This window comes from Hyperolius riggenbachi, chromosome 5 (assembly GCF_040937935.1).
Source record: "Hyperolius riggenbachi isolate aHypRig1 chromosome 5, aHypRig1.pri, whole genome shotgun sequence".
Lineage (NCBI taxonomy): Eukaryota > Metazoa > Chordata > Amphibia > Anura > Hyperoliidae > Hyperolius > Hyperolius riggenbachi.
This window is the reverse complement of record NC_090650.1, coordinates 128753773-128780368: the sequence shown is the minus strand read 5'-3', so window position 1 is coordinate 128780368 and position 26596 is coordinate 128753773. Positions and strand designations below refer to the sequence as shown.

General features: G+C 43.6%; 1 protein-coding gene across 1 annotated transcript in view; it reads right to left on the bottom strand.

The window, feature by feature from the left end:
• Nucleotides 1–26273, bottom strand: part of CAPN7 (calpain 7) — a 98109-nt gene extending 71836 nt beyond the window's left edge. Inside the window, exon 1 of the mRNA XM_068236242.1 lies at nt 25152–26273. Within this exon, the coding sequence (XP_068092343.1) occupies nt 25152–25253 (102 nt within the window). The 5' untranslated portion in view covers nt 25254–26273. The remainder of the gene's footprint in view (nt 1–25151) is intronic.
• Nucleotides 26274–26596: the final 323 nt, after the last annotated feature.

Genomic DNA, 26596 nt, shown 5'->3' with positions numbered 1-26596 from the left:
TACAGGTCAACACAAATTTCTAATGCCATGGCTTGGCTCATGGCATTAATGCTGGCACAGGCGCCAAACTAACACAATCAAAGTAATGATTTAAACATGTAGCCTTAGATAATTTCTTAAATATATCCTGTTGCTGCGTACAAACTCCACCTAAGTTTATGATAATTCTCCATTTTGCATTTAGAGGTCAGGTAAATAAATGAGCAATAGCAATGTCTGTTATAACCATTCTATTCAGCAAGTGTATTCCTCGTTTTTGTAGTTCAATGCTGGAACCAAAATATGGACACACCATAAATAAGGCAGCTTATCTTTTGCTTCAAGGCCATCTTAGGTAAAGAAGGTCAGAAAATTGGTTCTCAAGCTTCAGTGAAGGAGATGTATGGTAAGTCCCGTGGGCCAAATCAAAGACTTGGTTTTAAGCCTGGCCTATATTCGACTGATCTGGTGCCCACATAAGAAACATGCTAGGGGAAAGTGAATATTAGAATACAGGAAAAAAAACTACAGTAATAAAGAAAAGGAAAAGAAGAAAGAGGTGCAAAGGGAGTGCTCAACTCTGCTAGTAAATAGAGGTCTGCTATCAGAAGTCCATCTAGATTGGGGAGCTACGGTAAATTCTTTCCAGAGCTTATAAAATTGGGAGTCGTTCAAGATGCTAGTGAGTCGTTCATTCACTAGAAAAAAAAATTGTTCTTCACTTCAGCTAAAGTCACCATTTCCTCCAATTCCTTGCTACAGGCATTTTAGTTTCCATAAAAAAAAAAAAAAAAAAAAAAAAAACCACCACTGCCAGCCTATTGTTCTGTGACTTTGTCGGAGCCTCTATCTTCCCCTGGAGCAAAGTTGACAAAGGACCCCTTCGGATCATAGTGTTACATTCCATAGTTTCTACTCCAGAGTCTGATTAGGCTAGGAGAAGAACACTTCCTGTAATGCGGTTCAATGAACAGAGGGCGGCATTACAGGAAGTGACGCGGCAGCGGTGGGATGCAAGGAAGTAAGTTCCCGGCTCGCCGCCGCTTGCTACATTGATAGATTAAATTCATGTAAAAAGATTTAAGTTATTGAAACTAGTTGGAGGGGGAGCGGGGACGGCGACCCAGGTGAGGGGGGGGGGGGGGGACGACAACCGACCTGCCCACTGCCATCCCTGTCCTGCCGGCTACCCACGGCATCCGTTTTTTTGCCCCCCCCCCCCAAAAAAAAAAACCCTGCCGGCTACCCACGGCATCCGTTTTTTTGCCCCCCCCCCCCCAAAACAAACCCTGCAATCAGATCAAAAACGTATGCTGCAAGACGGCAGCATGGATCCGTTTGCGTTCAGGTTTGCCAGGATCACGGACCGCCAGGATCACGGACCGCCAGCATCACAGACCGCAGGCTCAGTCCTGCAACCGTGCCTAGTGTGAACCCAGCCTTAGGCCACATACAGACATCAGACCATAGTCTTTGGAAAATGAAAGATCACAGACCAATCTTACCACCCTTCCTGTAGTATAAGAGCCATACTCTACACAGTCTTTTCTATGGAGCTGAACTCCACATCAGAAAAAAATCATTGCAAGATGCTGCACACACAGATGCTGTACAGACACAAAAGATCAGTATCTGCAAAAGATCTGTTCCTGCCAAAAATCCATTCCTGCAAATTGCAATGATAGTCTATGAGATCTGCAGATCATCATACACACATGATTTAACTGACATTCATCTGCAGATCAGATCCACCAGGATGGATTTTCAGATCTGCAGATGAATGTCAGTTAAATCATGTGTGTATGATGATCTGCAGATCTCATAGACTATCATTGCAATTTGCAGGAATGGGTTTTTGGCAGGAACAGATCTTTTGCAGATACTGATCTTTTGTGTCTGTACAGCATCTGTGTGTGCAGCATCTTGCAATGATTTTTTTCTGATGTGGAGTTCAGCTCCATAGAAAAGACTGTGTAGAGTATGGCTCTTATACTACAGGAAGGGTGGTAAGATTGGTCTGTGATCTTTCATTTTCCAAAGACTATGGTCTGATGTCTGTATGTGGCCTTACTCCAGTGTTCTCCCCAGGCTCTTTTAGCCGGGTGCTTCACCCGGCTAGTTTTGGTGAGCACCCGGCTGTTATCAGCTCACCACCTCCTATGCTCGGCATTCTCTCATCTCGACCCACCCAGCTACTTTTTCATGCCACCCGGCTACTATTTCATGCCACTCAGCTGGAAAAAAATTCTGGGGAGAACACGGTTACACATAGTACCTTTTATACTACAGTAATGACTAGCAAGACCATATATTTTGTCACACTTACTGTTACAGTAAATGTATGCAAGTATCTGTACTTCTAAGGTGACGAGTGCAGAGAGCGCAAGTTGAAAATGTTAGAATTTGTGGTTCTTTTAAAAAACTTTCCGCATGATGGTGTACCGTATGTGGTTTTCTTTTCTGGTATTTCCTTGTATTTTAGCCACTTCCTCATACTATACACATTGCATACGTTTCTGCATTTACCATTATGAAAGGCGTTGTAGAATTCTGCATTTATTGTATCCAGTTGACCCCTACAGATATTGTGAAATAAGACCCCAGTAATCTATATCCTCGGAATATGTTCCGAAATGCCCCTCACCAATCATGGGACACTAAATCCTCAGTGGAAAGACATTTCAGATCACTTTTTTTTTTCTTCAGGATGTAGGATTTTTTTTTATACAATGCTGACATCTTCTACAACACATTATAGAGTATGTGGTCTTGTCACTGTTGCGCAGAGGAGCTCACAATCTAATCCCTGTCACAGACTCATGTCCATAATTTTCTAAGGACAAGTTGTGGGAAGCCAATGAACTTATCCATATGTTATTAAGATGTGGGAGTAAACTGGAATGCCCAGAGGAAGCCCATGCAGACATGTGGAGAACATACAAGCTCCATGCATATAATGTCTTGACCCAAATTTGAAGAGTAGACCCAGCGCAACAAAAGCGAGAGCACCATCCATTACGCTGCTGTATGCCCAATGCCAAAGTGCTCATTGCACCCATTCAATATGTATAAGAAGCGTGTCGCCTGGCATAGATCAGGACTTGATCCCTCAGGTGGCTTGCCAAGGCCTGTAGGCCAGCAATGCGTTCTGTTGCTATGTGGGATGGTGTGGGGGGTTGGAGGACTGACAGAGGGGTGCATGAAAGACAGCATGTGGTGGGCGGAATAAGCGATTAGTGATCGGCCAGAGTGATCTGACAGGGTGATTGCTGGCCGAGGCGTCTGGGGTGATCAGGGGCCGTTGTTCACACGCTAGATTTTCAGCAGAAATGGTCCTTATGGGCCTTAGCCAAGTTTCATCTAGCATCTAGCTTTAGCAACTATGGTTAATTCCAAGCTCCTTCAAAAAGGGAGGTCTGCCAGCTGTCCAGAGAGTGTCATAAACTTTTGCAACTGATAACTGGTAAATTAAAATAAATAAATGAAAAATTATTGATCACAGATATTACTGAGTCACCAATCCAAATGACACCTGATGGATTTTTCCTTTAAAGGACAAATGAAGTGAGAGTTATATGGAGGCTGCCATATTTATTTCCTTTTAAGCAATAGCAGTTGCCTGGCAGCACTGCTGATCCTCTGCCTCTAATACTTTCAGCCATAAACCCAGAACAAGCATGCAGCAGCAGATCAGGTGTTTCTGACATCATTGTCAGATCTGACAAGATTAGCTGCATGCTTGTTTCTGGTGTGTGATCCAGGCACAGCTGCAGCCAAATAGGCAAGCAGAGTTGCCCGGCAACTGGTATTGCTTAAAAGGAAATAAATATGGCAGCCTCCCACGTACCTCTCACTTCAGTTGTCCTTTAACTAGTCTGAGATCTTTCCACCGTTATGGTGCCCGTACATGGTACATGTTTTTTCTATTAGATGTCGTTTGCTTATTCCGTTAGATCGAATATAAAGATTTTTCTAACATGTCCGATTGGATTTTTTAAATCGAAAAAAACTGGATATTCATTCTTTTTTTTGATAAAAAAAAAAAAAAAAAAAAAAAGGCTCCTTTTGACTTTCATTCGATTTGATTGTTTTGTTCGAATAATCATGAAAAATCGAATGTTTTTATTGTACAGTGTATGGACACCATTAGAATGACAAGAGACAATATTTAGCAGCTGAGGTGAATTTGTTTTCTTTTCATTTCCATGTGGGAGTCTGGAGAATGAATATAGTTTATAGTCCTCTTCCAAGGTTACTGTGCTTACAGGCAGAGTCAGATGACTATTAAGTCATCTTTTTCCTGTAGTACTGAAGGTTGATGAATACCATGGGCAAGAGTATATGATGTATGATAACAGAGGCTAACATGACAGGAATTTATGAGCACGAATGGACTACAATGACAATAAAACATCTGGAGAATGATATGAGCGTGCAAATAATTTACCACTCCTTCACACTGAAATCTTATCAGACAGCAGGGAGATACATTAGGAATGCACACTCCCATAATTCTCCTGTGCTAGGGGATTAACAACAATGGTATACAAAGACTGTCACTGAAACAACAATAAGTTGGTCCTCTCTTTCTCCCGGTCACTTGAGGTAGGAATAGGTTAGCGGATATTTTTAATAGATTACACTAGATATTAGAAATGATAAAAACATGGACTCTCATGAAAGTCTTTCAATGTATTATGTGCTTTGTGTGTTGATCTGGAAAAAAGGAGAGCAGTATCAGGCGCCATATGAGGCTTTGTATTATATAGCAAAAGATATGTATACATTGTATAGACGGGGTAAATGATCAGGATTTACCTGATAGACAATTTACTACCCTGTTATGCTGCTTCACACGATACTAGAGCAGATCTTACGCAGAGATCAGGTCTAACATTATGCTCTTGGCCAGAAGCTTTGCACTGCTTGATGCAGCACAAGGTCAATGCACCCCGCTCCAGCACCACTCCCTGCACTACTGCCCCTCATGTTATCATTTCATTCCATAAGAGGCTGACTAACCTGTTCAAACCTTAAGGGCCCGTTTCCACTTGTGACGCACACGTCTGCGAGACGCGCGGCAGCACTTCTGGTCTGCGGGTACGCAGACGCATCCCATCGGCCATACAATGAACGGCTATGGGATTCGCAGCCTCCCGCCTGTGGGGAAACTGCAGATTCGGCGTGGAAATCGTGCCAGTGAAAACTGGCCCGAATATGTCAGTTTACTGACTAGTGTATTCAAACCTTAAAGGGGCACTATAGCGAAAAATTGTAAAATTTTAAAAATGTGCAAACATAGACAAATAAGAAGTACGTTTTTTTCCAGAGTACAATGAGCCATAAATTACTTTTCTCCTATGTTGCTGTCACTTACAGTAGGGAGTAGAAATCTGACAGAAGCGACAGGTTTTGGACTAGTCCATCTCTTCATAGGGGATTCTCAGCAAGGCTTTTATTCTTTATAAAGATATTCCCTAAAAAGGATTTAAACAATGATGCTGGCCAGCTTCCCTGCTCGCTACACAGTTTTTTGGCAGTTGGACAGAGCAACTGCCATTCACTAAGTGCTTTTGAAAATAAATAAATAAAACCCCGAGAATCCTCCATGAAGAGGCTGTTACTTCTCTCAGATTTCTACTACCTACTGTAAGTGACAGCAACATAGGAGAAAAGTAATTTATGGCTCACTCGGGAAAAAACATACTTCTTATTTGTCTATGTTTGCACATATTTTAAATTTTACAATTTTTCGCCATAGTGCCCCTTTAAAGGGCAACTGAAGAGAGAGGTATATGGAGGCTGCCATGTTTATTTTTTTTTTAAGCAATACCAGTTGTCTGGCAGCCCTGCTGACCCTCTGCCTCTAATACTTTCAGCCGTGGACCCTGAACAAGCATGCAGCAGATCAGGCATTTCTGACATTAGTGTCAGATCTGACAATTAGCTGCATGTTTGTTTCTGGTATTATTTAGACACTTCTCTGCAGTCAACGCAACTAGTATTCTTTAAACGGAAATACATAGGGCAGCCTCCATAGTCTTCTCACTTCAGTTGCCCTTTAAAGAGAAACTGTCGTGAAAATCTTAAAATTTAAAACACATACAAATAAGAAGTACATTTCTTCCAGAGTAAAATGAGCCATACATTACTTTTCTCCTATGTTGCTACAGTAGGTAGTAGAAATCGGACATTACCGACTAGTTTTGGGTTAGTCCATCTCTTCATGGGGGATTCGCAGCATGGCCTTTTTACTTTATAAAGACATTCCCTGAAAAAGACTTATACAAAAATGCTGGCCAGCTTCCCTGCTCACCGTACACTTTTTTGGAAGTTGGATGGAGCAACTGCCATTCACTAAGTGCTTTTAAAAATAAAGAAAACCCTGAGAACCCCCATGAGAAGATGGGCTAGTTCAAAATCTGTCGGTAATGTCAGATTTCTACTACCTACTGTAAGTGACAACAACATAGGAGAAAAAGTAATTTATTGCTAATTTTCCTCTGGAAGTAACATACTTCTTATTTGTATATGTTTACATGTATTTTAAGATTTTCGCAACAGAGGTCCTTTAATATGTCAGTTCACTGACTAAAAGTTGCTAGAGAACTGTGACAGGAGAGGTGGGAGGTGGTGAGAGGCACTAAAGCTGCTTTTCCACTTGCAAGCGGATAGCAAGCTCAGTCCTGCTGCGTCTGCGATCGCTAAACTTGCTGCTTTTTCCACTTGATGGATTATGCAAAATTATGCAGCATCCTGCATCAACTCAGATTTACTTGAATCCCACTGACTATCTCTGCTGAGGAGTGTAGTAAAGATTAGCAAATTTGACCAAAACAGGGTAGTAATATTTTTCATGAAATTGTAATTTTATGAAATTTGTATTGAAGTCTACAAGGTTAAAGTTCATAGTTGATTGCAAAATCATTTATGGGGCCTGTAGACTTAAATGCAAGTGCAGGATTTTTTTTTTTTGCTAAATAAGCAAAAAATTTACCAGATTTACTGCGAAATTAAGATTGCAAAAAAAAAAAAAAAAAAAAAAGTGTTTTCTCATGCCCATAGACTTCACTGCATTTGTTGAAGATGTGTTTTCTCATGCTTTATATTTTCACACATATTTTCACTCTATGAAAATTTGAATATTCAAGAACGTTGTAATTTTCTCAAAAATGTGCATCTTGTAAAAATCCAAGTTTATTTTTGCAAAATTACCAGTCATTTTTCAAATTACACAGCGTAATCATGATTAAGTGTAAAATTAATTTTGCAATAGTGGGGAATTTTGCTGCAAAATAGCTGGGCAACATTTGAGGTCACCACTATTCTTTCCTAGCAAATGCAGATTATATCTGAGGATTTTATTAATAAATACCACTAGATGGCGCTAAATATATGCATAAAACATGAACTCTCTCGGTTAGACATGCTACCATATACTGAATTAGAATATTTCAATACATTGAACAATAATGTGCTTTTTATGTTCTGGATACTTGTGGCATATAGGAGGAGCTCTTTGCACAGTGTTTATGTTGAAGAGACTTAAACACATTTAAACTGTAGAAAAAAATGCTTCATTATGTGGCCCCTGTAGTGAAAATCTGGGATTATACAAAATATGAGCAAAGATCTACCAGAATTACCCAAGATAGGAGCAGCTACGTGAAACCGAATGCTGAGTATTATGTCACAAGTGTTCAGGCAAGACACTTTTTTCTTTTCTTCCTGGGCTGTGAAGAGCCTCAAGTTTGGACCTGGTCAGGCCTTGTATAAAATTTTGAACCACATCAACCCTCCACTTATAGACCTACTATAGGGCCCCATTTACACTAGAGTGTTTTGCCGGCGATTTCGTAAAAACGCTCAAGCGCTAGTGCAATAATAACCTATGGGCCTGTTCTCACTTGGACGATTTGCGTTAATCCTGCACCATTTTCAGACGATTTCCTGGCAATCGCGTTTAGTGCTATAGAAGAGCTAATTGCGATCGCAGAAAATCGCCCCAAGTGTAAACGGCGTTAATTGCCAAAAAATGCCAGAGCAAAACGCTAGCAAAAGCGCTAGCATTTTGTGTTTTGTAAGTGAGAATGAGGCCTAACAGCATTTGTGTGTCTGGTAAAGGTAAATACTCAGCAAGTAAAATAAGGGAGGAGATGTGATCAGCTGTATAAAATGTTTTTGCAAGTGAACGCATTTTTATGAAATTTTAAATAAAAGTCAAAAACAGAAATTCATGATTATCATAAATGTTAAAGTGTACCACAGACGAGAGTACACTTAAAGGGAAGGTCCAAGCAAAAAAAAAAATGAGTTTCACTTACCTGGGGCTTCTACCAGTCCCATGCAGCCATCCTGTGCCCTCGTAGTCACTCACTGCTGCTCCAGTCCCCCGCTGGGAGCTTTCTGACCTCGGAGGTCAGGGCCGAATTGCGTACATTTTTACACATTCCCGCTCGTGCAGGAACATTAACGCATACATTTTTACGCGTTAGTGGTGCAACGCGTAAATTTTTGTTCCTGCACTAGCGGGAATGCGTAAAAATGTATGCAATGTGGCCCTGACCTCCGAGGTCAGAAAGCTGCCAGTGGGGAACTGGAGCAGCAGTGAGTGACTACAAGGGCACAGGATGGCTACATGGGGCTGGTAGAAGCCCCAGGTAAGTAAAACTCATTTTTTTTTTTTGCTTGAACCTTCCCTTTAAAGAGGAACTCCAGTGAAAATAATGTAATAAAAAAAGTGCTTCATTTTTACAATAATTATGTATAAATGATTTAGTCAGTGTTTGCTCATTGTAAAATCTTTCCTCTCCCAGATTCACATTCTGACATGTATTACATGGTGACATTGTTACTGTGGGCAGGTTATGTAGCTGTTTCTAGCTGTTCTGGCTGTTAGAGACAGCTGTAAACAGCCATTTTCTGTCTGTGAACATTGTTACATTGTGGCAGTTTGCCCAGAGTACTGAGGTACTCAGAGCTTCTTGTGGGAGGGGTTTCAGCACAAAATCAGTCATACAGCACCCCCTGATGGTCTGTTTGTGAAATGCAATAGAATGGTCATGTAAAAGGGGGTATCAGCTACTGATTGGGATAAAGTTAAATTCTTGGTCGGAGTTTCTCTTTAAAAGTTCTATACATACCTGGGGCTTCCTCCAGCCCCATCCGCACGGATCACTCCCACACCGCCATCCTCAGTCTTCTCTTTCTTCTGTACCAGGTCCTGTAACTTTGGCCAGTCGGCGCAAGCGCTGTGTACTCCCCCCGTCTCTCTCTCTCTGGCGGAGAATAGTACTGCGCAGGACGCCGAAGTTATGGGACCCGGTATCAAGGAAGGAGAAGACTGAGGACAGCAGCGTGGGAGCGATCCGTTGCGGATGGGGCTGGAGGAAGCACCAGGTATGTATAACATAAGTGTACTCGTATCTGGTTTCCGTAAGCATGAGCTGGCATTCTGCAATATGTCCTAGCATATCAATATCATGATCAATATCGTTAGTTCCATGGAGATACATGAACAGGTGGAGAAAGGAGAAATATGCAAAGATTAACATACTGTTACAACATTCATATCTACATATATTTCATAGCAAAATGTCAATAAATACTTCAGCTTGATAAAGGAAGTAACAATTCCTGTGGTGCAATCGTTAAAAATAGGAGAAAAGTAAATGTCAGTTGTGCAACAAGATGCCTGTGTATGAATCACAAAGACTGCAGCACATGGCAGCCAGGTCAGACTCATGACTAAGCTATTTCCCTACTGATCATACCTTTCCATTTACAATTTAAAGTACATTAACATAAGTAATGTGCAGTCATTTTTTTCTACGACTAACAAGGTTATTTCCACTCCAGCTAAAACATCGGCTTGCTTAAAGGAGTCATCAGGCATAATAATACATAGCGGATTTACTTACCCGGGGCTTCCTCCAGCCCCTTGCAGCTGACATGACCCACACCGCATCTCCGCTCTCAGCCTCCGGCCCGGGGTCTGCTCCGTGTGCAGAGGCCGAGCTCTACAGTCAATCAGGTCCACGATGTACTGTACGCCGCGGACAACATGAGCTTGATTGACAGTAGCGCTTCATGCAGGTGCAGTAAGGACGACCTCGAGGTCGCCATCTGCACCGTGCGGGGACAACGGGACAGCGGCTGCGAACGGAGCTGTCAGTGTGGGACAGACAGCGTCAAGAAAGCCCCAGGTAAGTAAGCCAGCTATGTTTTAACTTGCCTGATGACTCCTTTAATTTCTTACATTTTCAATGAATAGTTAGGGGTAGAACACTTCCTTTGGGTTTTGCTACTGTCCAAGTCCTCATTAGGGCAGTGTCTCTCACTTCCGATTAGGAAGTGAAATAATACTGCACACATTTTCTTTTAGATCACGTTACCACATCAGAAAAATCACATGCAACTTCTCTGAGAAAAAAAAAGGATGGTATTTTACAATGGTGCTAATTAACATGTTCTGCCTAGTAACAGCATGACAAGTTCCTCTTTCTGGCAAGAATATGGTCATGAACATTTACATTTGAATGGGATTTTTTGCATTATATATGAAAAATCGCATACGGCGTGTACAAAAATACAAGCTGTCTTTTTTCACGCATACAAATTCATGCGAAAACTCACATGAAATGGAAACCAGTCTATTAACAATCATTGGTATTCATACAATTTTTCATTGCGAAAATTTGCGGAAAAATCACACAAGTGCAACCCTAGCCTAAATGCTATATATTGATTACTGTCTGTGTCCCATAGTGTCAATGTGGCTGAATCACAAAGCTTTTCTGCTAAATGAGCTCACCTTACTTACTAAAACAGTGTACCTGAGATGGCAAGCACAGCAGTATTTATACTTACCCAAGGCTTCCTCCAGCCCCATGTGGTTCATGGCATTCCTCGCAGTCCTCCCCGGCCACTCAGTCATCGCCTCCACTATTTTGCCAAGTTTTGGCCAGTTGCGCTCTTCTGTGCATTCACAGCCCTTCCGCACGTGTCCCCGTTGTGGCCCCGAGGTCGGAAGCAGCAGCAGGAGTGTGATGGGGGGGCAGGCCAGAGCATGCGCAGGAGAGCACAATCCACAAAAACAGTCCCGGGGGTGTTACTTACCTTAAGAGGAGGAAGCCTCTGGATCCTAATGAGGCTTCCCCCATCCTCTTTACCCTCTGGGAGCCAGCGTTAGCAGCACCCGAACAGCGGCAATGTAATGTATGTATTTAACTTCCCAACTCCACCGCAGTCACAGTAGCGTCTTTCCGATGGGCTCCGGTAGAAATAGAGCCTGGTCTGCTATACTGCGCAGGCGATTTATGTCTGCGCAGTACAACGAACACGATGTGCTTGGCTATTTCCTCCTACTACTGTGCTTGTGCTGGAGCAAGGTAGGTAAATATTGCAGGCGCTACGGTTACTGCACCACAGCTGACAAGTGGCTGTATTTTTGGGGGCTGCCAGCTCTGGATCCTGGAGGGTGAAGAGGATGGGGGAGGCTTCCTCCTCCTGAGATAAGTACCCCCCAGGGGCTGTGTTTGCCTTTATAGTTTCTCTTTAACTGTAATGAAGATGGCAGCCTCAGTATTCCTCTTACTTCAGGTTCATATTAACTCTCTCAGAGATGTAGTGGTGCCCTAGCTTTGCCCATCTCAAATGGCCATTACAAGGGCAAATTGTCTTTTATTAAACAGCATTTTATTGTTACTGCATGTTCCCTTGTGACTACCCAAGTTGCAAGCTTTACCAGAGCATTCAAGTGAATAAATCAAGAAGTGATCGTGACCATATCTATTTAGAATGCCTCATAACATAACAAAATTTTAATGAGGCAATCTGATTTTTAAAATTGCAGAAGAAAAATAAGATAAAGAAAAAGAGGAGGAGTATGTTACAGCGGATTCCTTGTGTCACCACCTTCTCAACGGCAAGTGATCAGGTATCTAGGATTATTAAAAAACACTGGAGTATTATTCGAGAGGCATATCCTAATATATCTGAATTTGTTGAGCCGCCCTTGATGTCCTATAGGAAGGCACCCACTATACGTAACAAAGTTGTGCATGTGAGAACCAGTACTCCTCAGATACAAACAACTAAGGTCCGTGGGACCTTTCCGTGCTTAAATTGTCACATGTGCAACAATATCTTTAAGAACTCAGAATTTACTCATCCGTCCACTGGAAAGAGATATCCTATTAAGGACTACTATACGTGTGACTCTACACATGTGGTCTACCTACTAAAATACCCATGCGGTTTAGGGTACGTGGGTCAGACCACACAAAGATTGAAGGACAGGATCTGCTCTCACAAGTCAACTATACGCACAAAATGTATGGAACAAGCCGTGTCTAATCACTTTGTTAATAATAGACATTCGGTGTCCCAATTAAGGGTCCAGGTAATAGATCAGGTCCCTAAAAACTGGCAGGGGGGGGAGTAGGACAAAGGAATTATTGAAAAGAGAGGCAAGATGGATCCGTGAACTGAATACCTATGGTCCAGGTGGTCTCAATAAGGAATACGACTTGAGCTTTGTGTTAGGGTAGTCTGCTGAATATTTGGGATCGGTGGCATCAGGGGTCCAAGTATCCTGGTAGATTTGGTCTATATAATTATTATGAAATTAGCATAAATGCCTTAGTTTCTATATGTATTTTGTTATGCTCTTTATAGCTTTTATGTATGTGTGATAATATTGCCCTTTTTCTCTTACAGGTCTTGGGGTCGTGTTATGATGGACTAGAAACTGCTGAGATGTTATATCTGGTTCTCCCTGCTTTATCCGAAGGTCCCAGTCTTCTTTGGTATGAGGTGGCTTGCTACATTATGGTGGTAACTTTTGTATATTTATTTTTGTGCCATGGCTAGGTTACGAGTGCACAGACCAGCACATGTATCTTTGTTGTTGTTTTGCTGGAGGGGTGGGGACGGAGGGCTGTTTCCGGCCTTTGATTGGTCGGCGCCCCTCTCTTGTCCGCCTCCACATGACGTCAGCCCGGGCGAGGCCCACCATTGGTCGGTGGCATGATTTGACTTCTGATTCTTCCGCTCTGCTCGTGGAGCGCAGAGCGGAGATCAGGATGTGGGCGTCATCTCCGCATTGCCTTTGGAACGCGGAAGCGCTGTATGGCTCTGATGCCTTCCGGCTTTCGGACTATTGGACCCCGCCCTCTGCTACCGTCTCCCTATCAGTAGCAGGTGCGGCTCTGTATCCGCACTGTGATTGGCCTGGCACTGATGAGCTAAACCTCCTGAGACAACGGATGGGTAGGGACTACTTAGGTATATGTTTTATACGAGTTTTTATATTTCATATTTTATGGAGCGGTGGGGACATATTGGCCCTATTTATGTGCCGGTGTGGCGATGATTAGATGACCTCAGCACCGATGTAATCAGGTGCATTTTGAGTGTCGAAAAAGAGCATGACACTATGGCACTATTTTTAGGGTGGAGGGCTCTCTATGGTGCGTACGATGGTCTGCACAGGAGATCAGTACTCCGTGACCCCATTGGTCCTTTTGAAATCTTAGCAGTCTTCCATCAGGTCCTCCGTGACATGGCCCCTTTTGATTGGTCTGTGGGATAGGAGAGAGGTATAAAGGATGGTATGTGGTGATTGTGATTTATTGTGGGACTGTCCAGCCTGAAGAAAGGCTGAGAGGTCTGAAACAGCGGGCTGTCGCTGGAATTCAGCCCCATATGATGTCCATCTGTTCTTATGGATTTTAAACTTTTTGAATAAAGAGCTATGTTTTAATCTGAAAAGAGCTTAATCTCTGGAGGTGCTGACCAACTTTTTGTGGACTTTGTTGCCGTCCAGGAGGTACTCAAGGACGGATAGTCATAGCACTCCAGTACGTTTGTCTTCATCTTGAAACTGTGGGTGCTGATCACATTTTTGAATTCTTGAAGAAAGAAAGAACTGCGGATCTGTTAAAAATAGGCCGACAGATTAAGGTCCGGTTCACATTAGCGTTTTTTTACGGAACGTAACCCGGAATGTATACTGTACAAATGGAACGGATGTGAATGGATCCAATGTTAACCTATGGATCCATTCACATGCGTCCGTTGGTACAGATACGTTCCGTACGTTCCGGTCCCCGGACCTAAAAATTGCTGCAGGACCTAATGTTCCAGACCGTTCTGCTTAGCGGAACGGATCCAGACAAAAATGCAGCAGCATTGGGGGCAATGGAAAAACGTTTCTTCACAATAGTGAAGAAACGGACCGTTTCACAGGGGATGGGGCATGGGCCGACGCAAATCTACCGACGGGAGGGTTTATACATACCTAATCTTCTATAGCAGCCGGCAGTAGAGGCTTCCGTCTTCTTCCGCGTCATGTGACTACATGACGCGTCATGTGACTAGTCACAGCGGAAGAAGAAGAAGCCTCTACCGCCGGCTGCTGCAGAAGATTAGGTATGTATTTGCTGAATGAAAACGGATCTGATCAATCATTGATCAGATCCTTTTTTATATGTGAACCGAGCCACGGACTGAGCCATCCGGATCCGGTGAAGCAGAGACCGTATCCGCTCACCGGATCCTTTTGGCTCATTTTGCAGATGTGAATCGGGCCTAACATGGAGACAAGCATTGTCAGAAGAGGCAGTATATGAGCTAATAAGCCACATACCACCAGTTTTCCTGACCAGAAGTAAAGCTGCGTACACACATTAAATAATAGTCAATTGAAACAGCTGAAAATAACTTCTTTGGCTAAAAATTGTTCACTTATTCAGTGTGTATACGGTGGCCTCCCGACGTCGCATAAGGACTTACACTCTGCCCAGATGTCAATGTTTTGCAAAAACCATAAGGATATTCTACATATGGATAAACTACAGGTAAAAAACAAATTATGACAGCTTCAGCTGTTATTCTCGCCCAACAGGAATTAAGAAGGCAAAAACAATCATCTTGCATGTTGTGGCTGTATGTGTGCCAGGAACACACCTCTAGTGTGTCTCTTCATGTTACAAGAATTAACACATACATTTTTTTCATAGTATTAGCATTATATGTGGCAAGATTCCCATGTCCTGTCTAGTCTGTCTGAAGGTCCTCATTTATCCAGGCAATAGCATATACCGGTACACATCAAGTATAAACTGTCTTCAACCAGACACTATTTTTTTTAAATCACTCTTCCATGTCAAATTTTTCAACTTTAATGAGTTAAGATACTCTACATGCCTAGAAGTACAGCTAATCTACTTATTCTAACCAGCAGCCTAACTAAATTGATGCAAGGTGGGAAGGTGGAAAAAAAATAATAAAAATAAATAAAAAACCGACATTGCAGGTCGATGATAAATGGTGTCAAAGCCCCATCAGTTACTCCAGTTTGCATAGATGGCATCTTGCGCCCTCTTGCGAACTTCTCTGTCCATATTTTCTCTTTAGTCCCATTTAAAGTTTGCAACTCTAAAGGTTGCCACACACCATACAATCTGACTGTATCACCAATTTTACCACTATCATGTAGTATAAGAGACTAACTGAAAAATATATCAAAGCCACAGTGATTCTATTGCTGTTATACTACATGGATGTTGGTAAGATTGTATAAACATTGTACAGTCAGATTGCATAGTGTGTGGCCACCTTTAGGGCCCTTTTCCACAGCAGGCTGAACTGAAAGATCAGTTCAATCTTGATTGAAGGGTCCTCTGTTCGCCGGTCCCCAACTCCGTTTGTCGCCTCCAGTGAAATCTTAGCTGCTGCCGCCGCCGTCTTCTTCTTCTGGATGGGAGCCCCAGCAGAAGCATCTTTGAATGTCTTGCTGGGGCTCCCCATTCGTCCACTAGGTTCTCTTTGGACCAATGAGAATCAGGATGATGCCTTGAGGAGGCTTTTCATTGGTTTAAACTGAAGAACAATGGGGACCCCCGGCGGGAGTCTCAAAGATACTTTGCCGAGGCTCAGTCAACACTATAGCCAGAGAGCTGTCAGAAGAAGGAGCGGATGAGCAGCGTGGGACGTGCAGTGAGACGGGACCGATGGAGGTAATTTTTTTTTTTATTAAATAGGTAAGGAGTCAGAACTGACTCCCTTTACCTATTTAACTGGCATCTGGGGTCTCCATAGTAAAGGAGGCTCCAAGATGCCTAAAGCAGCCCGCGGGACACAAGAGATAGGTCTTTTCACCTGCTCAGAGCATGTGAAAAGATTCCGCCTGTTTGATGGGAAGCATCGCTTCCTGGGGGCGAGATTTACAATTGAATAGGTGGCAAGTAACTCGCTGGGTAATTATATACCCAAGCGAGTTATTTACCGGCAGGGAGGTGTTAAATCTAATTGCATTAGGCGATGCTCCTGTTGCCCAATTTAAGAACTTACCAGCACTTTTCGCTGGCGAGTTTGGCAATTGCATAGGGCCCCATGTGTGAAATTAGCCTCAATGGAGGTGTGTATGTTTGCAACAGAAATGTACAGCAATGTGCACCTGCTTCTTGTAACATAAAATGGGGGCTTGGAGTGACCAGTACAGATATTTGACTCAAACATGTTTTCTATGCCATGCAACAGGAAGCAGAAAATGGCAAATAGAGAATAAACTGATTTTAAGACTACTGTGTCGCTAGTTAGTTTAGTTAGTTCAAAGTTTGAAATGGAAATCAATTATAGTTATAAAGACTGGTGTAAGTCTAAAGGAAAAGTATTACAACTGTTATTTCTCTTCTGGAATACCAACAGAAAGACTTGTCAGGCTTAAAGAGAAACTCCAACCAAGAATTGAACTTTATCCCAATCAGTAGCTGATACCCCCTTTTACATGAGAAATCTATTCCTTTTCACAGACCATCAGGGGGCGCTGTATGACTGATATTGTGGTGAAATCCCTCCCACAAGAAACTCTTCAGAACGTACTCCTGGCAGTTTCCTGTCTGGGAACCTTGCTGCATTGTATGAAATAGCTGTTTGCAGCTGTTTCCAACTGCCAAAAAAACATGCAGCAGCTACATCACCTGCCAACAGTAAAAATGTCACCATGTATTAAATGTTAGAATGTAAATCAGGGATTTCAAAGATTTTACAATGGGAAAACACTCACTAAATCATTTATACATAATTATTGTAAAAATGAAGAACTTTTTTATTACATGATTTTCACTGGAGTTCCTACATAGCCGCATCGCACCGCAGGTGTGCTGAAACACATGCACGCCAGTGGAACAGTTTCCACTGCGTGCATGGTGTGCGGAGCGGTGCGATAATCTGCATCCGCCCGCAGTCATGTCCCTTCTCCTCAATACACTTCCGCATCAGAGATGCGGAAGTGATGCGGCCCGCGGCGGAAGTGATGCGATGCGGCTGCGTAGTCACATTAGCATCACTTCGCAAATGGAAACACGCCCTAAATGATAAGATTTACTGCAGGGAAGGTCAAAGGGTCATTAGCTCTGCGCTGCTGTTTCATAGACATACTGAGGACAACAGGTGACATACTGGAGACACACTAGGGACAAGACAAGACAAATAACATTTATATCGCGCTTTTCTCCTGGCGGACTCAACTGGGGACACCTGGGGACAGCAGGACACACACTAGGGATAGCAGGGGACATACAGGGGTCAGCAGGACACACACTAAGGACAACTGGGGACGTCCTGGAGACACACTAGGGACATATGGGGGACACAGGAGGACACCAATTGAGGAAGAAGATCTACAAGACACTCCTGGAATAGGGAAGCACAAGGCTTAGTATATATTTTTTTCCTGGTTTTTGCCCTCTATACCTCTGTGGGTTTTATATTCTGGAGTGTCTTATATGGTGGAAAAAACGGTAACTGAAAATAAAAAAAAATGTGAGACTCATTTCTTTGCTACTAATGTTCTATTAATTATCTGTACTACACAAACAATTATTTATATCATAAGCTTTTTTTTTTTTTGCTTCAGTGTCACTATAAGCCAATGCAGGCTTTGTTTTTTCACAACTTGCTACTTCGACATCATTCAAGTCAACGGAGATGCCAACTGCCCTTTTAGATTAAATATGGTGGCCAATTACAAACACTGATTGTCACGGTAAAAAAGCAGATCGCTCCTTCGTAAATATGGAGATCTTAAAACAAGTAACATTGCATACGCAGATCAGCACTTCTTGGTAAATTGGCATCACAATGGTGCAGTGAGATTCTGCGACTTTAGGGCTATTCTGCCTCCGAGCATTGTGGGCGAGCAAGGTTCCATGGCTATCACGATGCTAGGCATTGTCAGACAGTTCAGGTACCTGACAGAGAGGCACAGCAATCACATGACCACCATGGAAGCTCCCATATTCATTTTCTTTGAAACAATATCAGTTGCTTGGTCCTGCTGATCCTTCTGGTCAATAGTGTCTGAATCATACACCTGAAACAGGCTAATATTGTCAGAATCATCTGATCTGCATGTTTGTTCAGGGCCTATAATGAAAAGTATTAGGCTCCTTCGACACTTAGTCCATCCATTGCAATTTCTCTGCAACCGCATCGCAACAGTGCTGAAAGGCTGCACAGCATGTTACCGCTACGGTGCGGCCATACAGTGAGACATACTTTCCAATGGAAGAAACAGAACATTTATATTGTGCTTTTCTTCTGGTGGACTCAAAGCGCCAGAGCTGCTGTCACTTAAGCGTGCTCCATGGACAACCATGATTCATTTCTGCATACCAGCTTGAGCCGGGATAAAAACCCTCAAGGGGTTAAATCCCACATCAAAGGCCTTACCAGGATGCTATCCAGCTAACATTAGGAATGAAAGCATGCCTCACTTCTGGATAAACCGTGCATGACACATCTGGCCAGTAACGTTCATGTATCCTCCTCCCCTGGCACCCCCTGCCCATGTTGCAAGGTAGCACAATGGAGTATTATATTTGCCTGCCCCAATACTGCATCAGGGTTCCTCTGCTCTTGCTTGTAGCTGCGCGCTTTGTGCTGCATACATGCTCCTGGCTCCTGAGTCTTCCTGCATGTCACGTGACATGCATTGGGAGCCATTCAAGCACCATAGCACATATAGCTAAAGCGAGAAGCAGAGAAGGTAAATATAATGCTGTGGCACTAAAATACTCGACAGAAGTGGGAGAAGAGGAGCACCCTAGTCCTCCTGCAATGGCTATTATCACCCCAGAATACTAAAGGCAAAATTATCACTGGGACAACCAGAGAATTGTAATTTATTTTTTTAAGTGAATATATACACTATAGGTCTTCCACCATATCCTTACTACATAAATGTCCATTTTTTTCCCCCACAAAAGTAGGCAAGATTGTTTAAAAAGATAAGACACTTTTGTGATTGGGTAAGGGGAATTCCTATTTAGCTGCATTGCACAGAATATGCCACTTGTGAGAAGGTGCTATACTAAGATTATGCTCCATACGCAATCATGCTTACACTAATTATGTAATACCTTTTCAGCACCTACCCAACAGTTCTAAAAATAAAGTCAGGAAAGTAATATCAGCCATTAATCACAGAAGTTTACATACACATGTTTTCCCATTTAGTGCTTCTGCAGTCCTGCTTTCCAGGTGGCACATGCTACTGATACTGGGGTACAGCAATTACTGAGACCCACAGATGGGAAAAGTGCACTTCTACACTTCTATGCGTTCCCAGCCACTCCAGCCAGGAGACTATCTGCTCTGTGTCCAGAGCTCATACAGCAATGAAGGATGAAAGTACCCACACCACACCATGGAGTGAATTCACTGAACTGCATTCAAGTAAATCTGAAGTGGGGGAAAAAAAAAAAAAAAAAAAACAACTTGATACTTATCTAAGGAGAGGGAAGGGTCTCGATCCTATTGAGCCTTCTCTTTTCTCATTTCAGTGCAGTCACCCCCACTCCATGTATTCGAATACGGCTTTCGGGGGACCTTTGGAAGGTGACAGGAGCACTCGTGTCTCCAAGTGCTCCTGAAGGCGGAAGCTCAATACTGCACATACACGGTACAAAGCCACCTGTCTTCAGGAGCACTTAGGCTCCTGAAGCCTTCAAAGGGCTTCTCAAGGTGACATAACTTCATGGGGGGACAACACTGGAACGAGCGGACAGGAACAGCCATCCCCCTCCATAGGCAAGTATCAGGTTTGTATTTATTTATTTCTACACTACAGATTTGCTTTAAAGGACACCAGAGCCCAAATGAAGATGAGAAACGGGGGAGCAGGCATGCATGGTGAGCTGTCCTGATGCTCACCGCTCCCCCCGTTCTGCTTTATGCCCCCTCCAGTACCTGTAATTGCCCTTCGGCACCTGTCTTCCGGTTGGCTTGGTCAAGCTTCAGTAAGCCTGCGCTGGCCGGACTGCACACGTACTACAGCACGCGATCATGGCCAGGAGTGCTTCACGCAGGTGCATAACATCACGATGATGTCACGTGCATGCACAGCCACAAAACAAATGCCTCTATTCCCCTTTGCTAAAACAAAAAAAAAGTGCTGGCCGGATTTTCTTCACTTCCAGTTCTTGATAATGCTGGATACACACTATGAGATTTTCTGGCAGATTTATTGTCAGATCGATTATTTCCAACATGTTCGATTTGCTTTCCGATCGATTTCCGTGCATTTGCCAATCGGTTTCCGTTAAGTTCACTAGGAAATCGATCGGAAAGCAAATTGAACATGTTGGAAATAATCGATCTGACAGTAAATTGGCCAGAAAATCTCATAGTGTGTACCCAGCATAACAGTTATTAGGACAAAAAGTGGGGAAACAACTACCAATGCTAATAAGGTGACTGTATTTCTGGTCATTCCCCCACTATATCCAAATGAGAAAATGTGATGTTGTGGGTGCAGGTTTATTGCACGTGAAAGGCTGTACTTTTAACATGCCTGACTTGCTCTTTTGCACTTTCCCCCAAGATTACAAGGGTTTGGCTGGGACCTATGGTCACATTCACTCCAGTGTTACCAGGATGTCTGCACAAATACACAGGTTGGTGTATGACAACAGAAGGAGGAGGAGGACATGACAACTTTTATACACATAATGTACATTTTATAGCCTGGACTCAGATTTTCTGGGATCCTCTGAGCCTCGCTAGGAAAGGGATGTGTGTATTGCGAAGAGAATGAAGCCACTGCAGTTAGTGTGAGTCAAAACATGAAATTTGGGAGGACGTTTGTGGGGCCCAAGTTAATATTGCCTACTAATGGAAACTCGGGCACCAGAGGCGCTGATAAAATGTGTCTGCTGTTTGTAGCTGCAGTTAGTATAGCAGGTGGCCCAGACGCCAGTTATTTGGGCTCAGATGCCTGAATTTCCATTACTAGCCAATATTAAAGGGGAACTGAAGTAAGAGGTATACGGAGGCTGCCATATTTATTTCCTTTTAATCAATACCAGTTGCCTGGCAGCCCTGCTGGTCTATTTCTCTGCAGTAGTATCTGAATAACACCAGAAACAAGCATGCAGCTAGTCTTGTCAGATCTGACTTTAAAGCCTGAAACACCTGATCTGCTGCATGCTTGTTCAGGGGCTATGGCTAATAGTATCCTGACAGAGGATCAGCAGGGCTGCCAGGCAACTGGTATTTCTTAATAGGAAATAAACATGGCAGCCTGCATATACCTCTCTTCAGTTCCCCTTTAACATGGGTGCATAAGCTTGCATGGCGCCAATATTTATTGTATATAGTGGCAAAGGCTGCACAGGCCATCAGCGGGGGGAGCTGGACAGTTAGGCATCGGTGAGGGGGGTGCAGTTAGATCACAGAGTTGTCAGTTAGGGTCAGGCGTAGGTGGCATAGTCAGTTAAAGGGATACTGTAGGGGGGGGGGGGGGGGGGGTCGGGGGAAAATGAGTTGAACTTACCCGGGGCTTCTAATGGTCCCCCGCAGACATCCTGTGTTGGCGCAGCCACTCACCGATGCTCCGGCCCCGCCTCCCGTTCACTTCTGGAATTTCTGACTTTAAAGTCAGAAAACCACTGCGCCTGCGTTGCCATGTCCACACTCACGCTGATGTCACCAGGAGTGTACTGCGCAGACACAGACCATACTGGGCCTGCGCTGTGCGCTCTTGGTGACATCAGCGGTATCGAGGACACGGCAACGCAGGCGCAGTGGTTTTCAGACTTTAAAGTCTGAAATTCCAGAAGTGAACCGGAGGCGGGGCCGGAGCATCGGTGAGTGGCTGCGCCAACACAGGATGTCTGAGGGGGACCGTTAGAAGTCCCGGGTAAGTTCAACTTATTTTCCCCTGACCCCCCTACAGTATCACTTTAAGGTTAAGCATTGGGTGGGTGGGGGGTTTGGATGAGGTTAGGCATCAAGGAGGGGGTCAGTTAGGGATAGGCATCAGTAGAGGGAGGGGTCATGTGAGAATAGAGTTAGGTTTAGCGATAGTAAAATATCAGAATTATTATTGCCCAATAGTAGAATACAGTATAGTCTTGCTATAATAAACTCCAAGGGACCAAGAAAGAGAGGTTTACTATATCAAAACTTATCCTACAAATGGCCCAGCATACCCTGGTACATTCACTACTGCAAAAGACCAACTCTGTCCTCACAATGGAGGTATAGAACAAGCACTTGCACATTTGGTGGACTACAAGGTTAAGTATACCTTAGGACTGCATAGCCAGGCTGGACACATTTCTGGTACAGTATCCAGGGCTCTTAAAAATTGTAACCATCACTGAATAGAGGAGCCACTCGTTCCGATACCTCCACGGATAGGCAGCACATGTTCTGCAAAACTTTTTGCTCACACTTGAGCCAATCATGAAGCCACTCTTCAAAATGGAGGAAATCATGGTAAGCCCCTCGCATCTGTAATGCAAGTAACTCCGATTCCTCCGCGGGCGGGACTCTCTTTTCCACACCTTAGATTTGGAGCAATTAGGCCCACTCTGATTTGCACTGCAAGTGAAAGTAGCCTGTACTGCGCACCACACGCTACCTGGAGCGTAGTCGCTAACAAGGAAAGAGATACCACAGAAGTGCGTACAATCCTGTGGGAGGACTGTAACGATACTTTTATTGTTGATTGCAAAGTGGAAGTGGTAATGCTGCATCCTCTTTTGGTTACATTCAGATTATTCCTCATTTTTCCCAGGCTTCTTATTTGTACAGTACTGTATATCCAGCACTGGTGTCATTCTTCTTGTTTTAGGGCTAGTTCACTCTGTCAGCTTTTTGCTGATCACCGGCGATCAGCAAAATGCTGCTGCTAATCAATGGTAGTGTTCACACTGTAGCGATCGCCAGTGATTAGCGAATAGCTGATGGTGCATGCAACATTTTTGGAGTGATTTTGGAGCGATAGCATTTTGCGATCAGCAAAATGCTGCCAAGGCGCCCAGTGTGAACTAGCCCTTACAAATGTTATCACTCAGGCATCAACACACCTGACCCAAGCCTGAAGAGAGCAGCCGACCATGGGTTGCACTTTTTACTATATCCAGAGTCACCTAGGGGCCAAAAAAACCATGTTTAATATAACAGAAGTTTTATTACATCAGTGTTTACTATACCAAGCGTTGCTTCCATAGAGTTATTATGGAGATTGGCAGGGACCTGGAGAGGTAGTTTACTATACCCAAATGTTTACTATATCCGAGATTATTATAACGAGATTATACTGTATTGATAATTTTACCAATATTCTACAAACAGCTATTTCCGGTGCTCAAATTTCCCCCGCCTCCCTTTGTACATGAACGCCTGTGAGTACTTTTTTTTTGTATTTTCCAAATATATAAATGTCTAGTTGGAGAAAACAAGGGTAAAGGCCCGTACACACGCCGGACTGGAGGCAACGACGGGTCCGTCGTCACCTCCAAGACGTTTTTTTCCAAGATTGCCCTGTATTTGGCTCCATCCATCTTCCCATCAACTCTGACCAGCTTCCCTGTCCCTGCTGAAGAGAAGCACCCCCAGAGCATGATGCTGCCACCACCATATTTGACAGTGGGGACAGTGTGTTAAGAGTGATGTGCAGTGTTAGTTTTCTGCCACACATAGCGCTTTGCATTTTGGCCAAAAAGTTCCATTTTGATTGCTCAGAAACAGCCGTATCAGTCCGCCAACAGCACGTATACACGCCGGACTGTCGTTGGAACGCCCACCCAGCGGGAGGTGACGACGGACCCGTCGTTGCCTCCAGTCCGGCGTGTGTACGGGCCTTAAGGGACATCATCCGAAAAGCTGGCACTAGTCTACAATAGTTTACAGGACCCAGCAGGATATCTCATAGGGGAATTCCGCTTACATGATTGGAATGACACATGGTCTCAAACTTTTAGGTTTCACATAGGTTGTAGTAAGCTCTGCCCACACCGTTCGGCCAATCACAATCTTTGTGTTTTAGAGGGTGCTGTGAGAAGAACTATTCTCTATGAGGTTTCCTGCTGGGTACCCTAAAGTAGATTAGCATTGAAAAGCTTTTACTTATCTTTCCAGTGATGAACGAGTCAACAAAAATATATGGTAATTTGTCTGGAATTAGATTCAGGTACATCAGGCATAAGGCCGATTGCCACCAGATCGACCAGCAGATAGATCCCTCTGTGCTCGAATCTGATCAAAGAGGGATCTATTGGCTGCCTACACTGCAGATTTCAAATCGATCTCACTATGAAACCGATTCACAATCTGTGGAGCTGCCGAAGTGGCACCCTTCCCCCCAATACATTACCTGATCCGGCTCCAGCTTCACTTTACTTCCTGTCACGGGAAGTTTAAACAGTAGATGGCGCTCTACTGTTTAAACTTCCTGACGGGACAGGAAGTAAGTGAAGTCAGACGGAGCCCAGCGCGGAGAAGGGACAGTGGGGACAGGCGCCGGCGGAACAGGTAATGTATTTCCACTAGCGTCAGTCATCGGACATTCGAACGCTGCTATCGACGCACTCCCGACCCGCCGGCGATCGAGCGAAATCTTCCACGCAGACAGATCGAAGGGAACGATCAATTTTGGACCGAAATCGTTCAGTCAGCGTTTGTGCATCGATTCCACAGCAGATTTGATCACAGTGATCAATTCTGCTGTATATCGGCAGGAAATCGTGTAAGTGTATGGGCCCCTATATCCAAACTGGTGACTGATCACACAACACTGCTATTGAACATTCCCTGCCTGAGCAGAATTCATACCTTGAAATACAACAGCTGCCTTATATTTTAAAAAGGATCCATACCTTGTAATAGAACACCGCTTCCTTATATTTTCCTATTTCATCATTGTTTACAGCCAGTTTTGCAAACTTTAACGCATCCACTTCTAGCGCTGCGGCATCCATGGTGTCGAAAGTTTTGTCAAAAAATGTTCAAACCCCAAATGTTCAAACCACACTGAACAGCACAGGTAAATAACACGAATATAGATGAAGTATGACGATGAAGAGAAGACAAGTTATGTGTCACACAACAGCAGCGTAACACAATGTCAGTCTGATTTGGTTTGCTACACTGTTCTCCAATTCAAATGAGGTATTGAATCTTTTATTCCAGTTAACAATCTTTGATTTGTCAGAGTCTCTGAGGAAGTTAAACGTTTGGGTGATCGTCTAAAGCCATCTGATTTCTGTTCGCTGAAACATCTTATGATTTTTGTTTTATTATTTCTCCAAAAAGTTAATAAAAAAACATTGTTTTTTAAACATCACAGATGCAAGTGTTGAATGATTATTTTCTGTTTTGTACATCATACACCTGCCTTCAGTCCATATATAGCGTATTTGTGACGCGCCATGATCTGGTCTTGGGGTCAGTCAGGCTCTTCTTGAGGAAAAACCTTAATCTTGAGGTTTGTCTGCTATCCTGACACTTTCTGTCTGCTCATTCAGCCTGAAAGGAAAGGCATAGGCAATTCAGGATCTCACTGACAAGCCCTGAATCCACAGTGTACACTGGTTAACCGTACAGCCAGAATTGAATGACCATTCTAGAGTTCCAGCACATCCCAAGCACTATACATCCAATATCAGTGACAGCAAGAGGCTCTCTCCCACCTTGTGAACAGAATGTGCCGAGCTGTCCCCCTCCTGATAGCAGTTCCACAGAAGTCTGCTGTTATTCCTATGCCATGTTTATGTGTTCAGCTCACACTCTGTCACTTCCTCCTGTGTTTCTGCAGGCGGTTCCTAAGCCTGGATGAGTAGGAGGGAAGAGAGTCCAGTCATCAAGGTGTCTCCTCCTCCTGTCACTGTAACCCCTCACTGCCTGCTGGGCAATCCCTCAGCTGCTGCATAGAAGAAGGAAGAAAAGACTTCCTAGTAACCTTCCCTCCACTCAGTAACCTGCTCTGAGCTTCTATTCCCTCCTCCTTGCTTTGTAATGATGACAAGCCGGGGAGTTTCCACAGCGCTGGAGAATGCAGCTTCCTGTCAGTACTGGGCATGCGTACTCCCTGAGGGTCGCCTACCGTTCTAACGCCGGTGTCACTATTTGCTTTTACAACATGCAAACTGGAGTAGTAGTGAATGTAAAGGTGGCCACACACCATACAATTTTTTTAAATATCTGTTCAATTTAAGAATTGCAATCAATTTTTCTGAATTATTGTAACATTTCAAAAAATATGACCAATGTTCCACACACCTATGTTCATTTTTTCCCCATTTATGATAAAAATGATTGGAAA